The sequence below is a fragment of the Urtica dioica genome, chromosome 5 (assembly GCF_054948205.1).
Source record: "Urtica dioica subsp. dioica isolate 48M chromosome 5, U.dioica_male_clone48M_v1_H2, whole genome shotgun sequence".
NCBI classification, from domain to species: domain Eukaryota; kingdom Viridiplantae; phylum Streptophyta; class Magnoliopsida; order Rosales; family Urticaceae; genus Urtica; species Urtica dioica.
The window spans coordinates 29,205,317-29,206,854 of record NC_142760.1 but is presented as its reverse complement, the minus strand read 5'-3'; the positions used below and the strand labels follow the sequence as shown (position 1 = coordinate 29,206,854).

At 43.5% G+C, this 1,538-nt stretch overlaps 1 protein-coding gene across 1 annotated transcript; it reads right to left on the bottom strand.

Moving 5' to 3' along the window:
* Positions 1-464: 464 nt before the first annotated feature.
* LOC149397772 (uncharacterized) lies at positions 465-1,187 on the bottom strand. The gene has a single exon (XM_089614349.1). The coding sequence runs from the start codon at positions 1,185-1,187 to the stop codon at positions 465-467; it is 723 nt and encodes a 240-aa protein (XP_089470475.1).
* Positions 1,188-1,538: the final 351 nt, after the last annotated feature.

The window sequence follows — 1,538 nt, the reverse complement described above, 5'->3', positions numbered from 1 at the left end:
TCATTCTACTCTATTAAGCGGTGTAAGGCGTTTATACTCTTGAATTTTATAGTATTATCTATTAGAAAAGCAGTGAACTGTTCTTATAAAAAAAATGTGAATAAATAAATAAATGCAAAAAACTATATGATATATGATGACCTGCTGGCATAACTTTATTAATTCAATTAGAGAGGCATGAAATAGAAACCAAATGCGACACACAAAATTATGAAGTGGCTATTGCAAGGCTTGAATGAAATTGGGGAAACAAAACTTCTCTCAAGGCCATTTTGTCTGATATATCATCTATCATTGTTGTTACAAATTTTTAGTGAAGAACAACGTTTACAATAACCTCAATGGGTAACAGGGTAAGAGAAAATTAATCTCAAAAGGTAGGCTAAATGTACAGAAAAATACTACTAATTTTCTCTAAACACATTCATATACAACTTAATGAATTGAAATAATAATTAATCCGGCTAGGAAGTCGGCATAGCGTAACGGCAGAGAGGGCAGAAGTGACTCGTCTCCAACCACTGAACTATGCACTCTCTATGAAACAAATGCGAACACGGCATCTTCGCAGCATCACGATGATCATGATCTCCGGCGAATAGATCTTCCAAGCAAATAGTGCACCGGCCCCGATCATCATCGTTGTTGTCGTCGTCCATAGCCACTACTTCCAGGGCTTCTACGGAGGCCTCGCTGGCGGGGACAGTCCGGAATCCGGCGTCCGCCTCCGTTGCTGCACGGAAAAGGTCGTCAAACACGTCCGGCTGAAGGTACGTCACGGCGGTCAGCCTCATCTGCACCGGAACAACCGCCACCGCGGGCCCGCCTTCCTGGGACTCGGCTTCGGCGAATTCGGCCATGTGGAAAGCGAACTCGGCCACGTCATGGTCGGTGAGTTCAGTGGGGAGACCGAGGTGGGTGGCGAAGAGGGTGCGCACGGCTTCGGGGCCGAATGAGAGAAACTCGTTGCGAGGTACGATTGCGGAGTGGTGGCGCGAGGGCGATAGCATGAGTCTAGTCGGTGGGAGGAGGCCGTTCGTGGCCACGTGGAAGAACGTGGCGGCGACAGAGAAGAATCGGTCGCCGGAACCGGCGGAGCAATGCGGCGGCGACGGAGGAGTCGCGGTGGTGTCCCTCCAAATCTTCAACCAGTAGCTGGTCTCGCCGTGGAGAATGTCGTCATCCATGTTGTTCAAGTGCGTGAGTTTTCTTTTTTTTGGGTAATGTGTGTGTTGGTGCTTATTATATGTATAGAAGAAGTCATATATAACAAGAACCAATAACCTAGTCGGATTCTAAAACTAGGAAAAGCGTGTTTAAATATATATTATCCGAATCCTATAGAATCTAGGCAACGAAATTGGAAAAATTCAGGTTTAATTAAACCGTCTAAAATTATGATGAAGAATTTCGTATACCTTTTCCATAATTTTCATATGTTAAATAATTTAGATTTTTATTTCCGGTTTATAAATCTAAACAAAAAAATTTAATAAAAATTTTGTAACCACAAGCTGCTTAATGGGTGTGCAAAAATA

Coding starts and splice junctions, on each gene's coding strand:
- LOC149397772 (XM_089614349.1), bottom strand. CDS start 1,187: ATGGATGACGACATTCTCCACGGCGAGACCAGCTACTGGTTGAAGATT.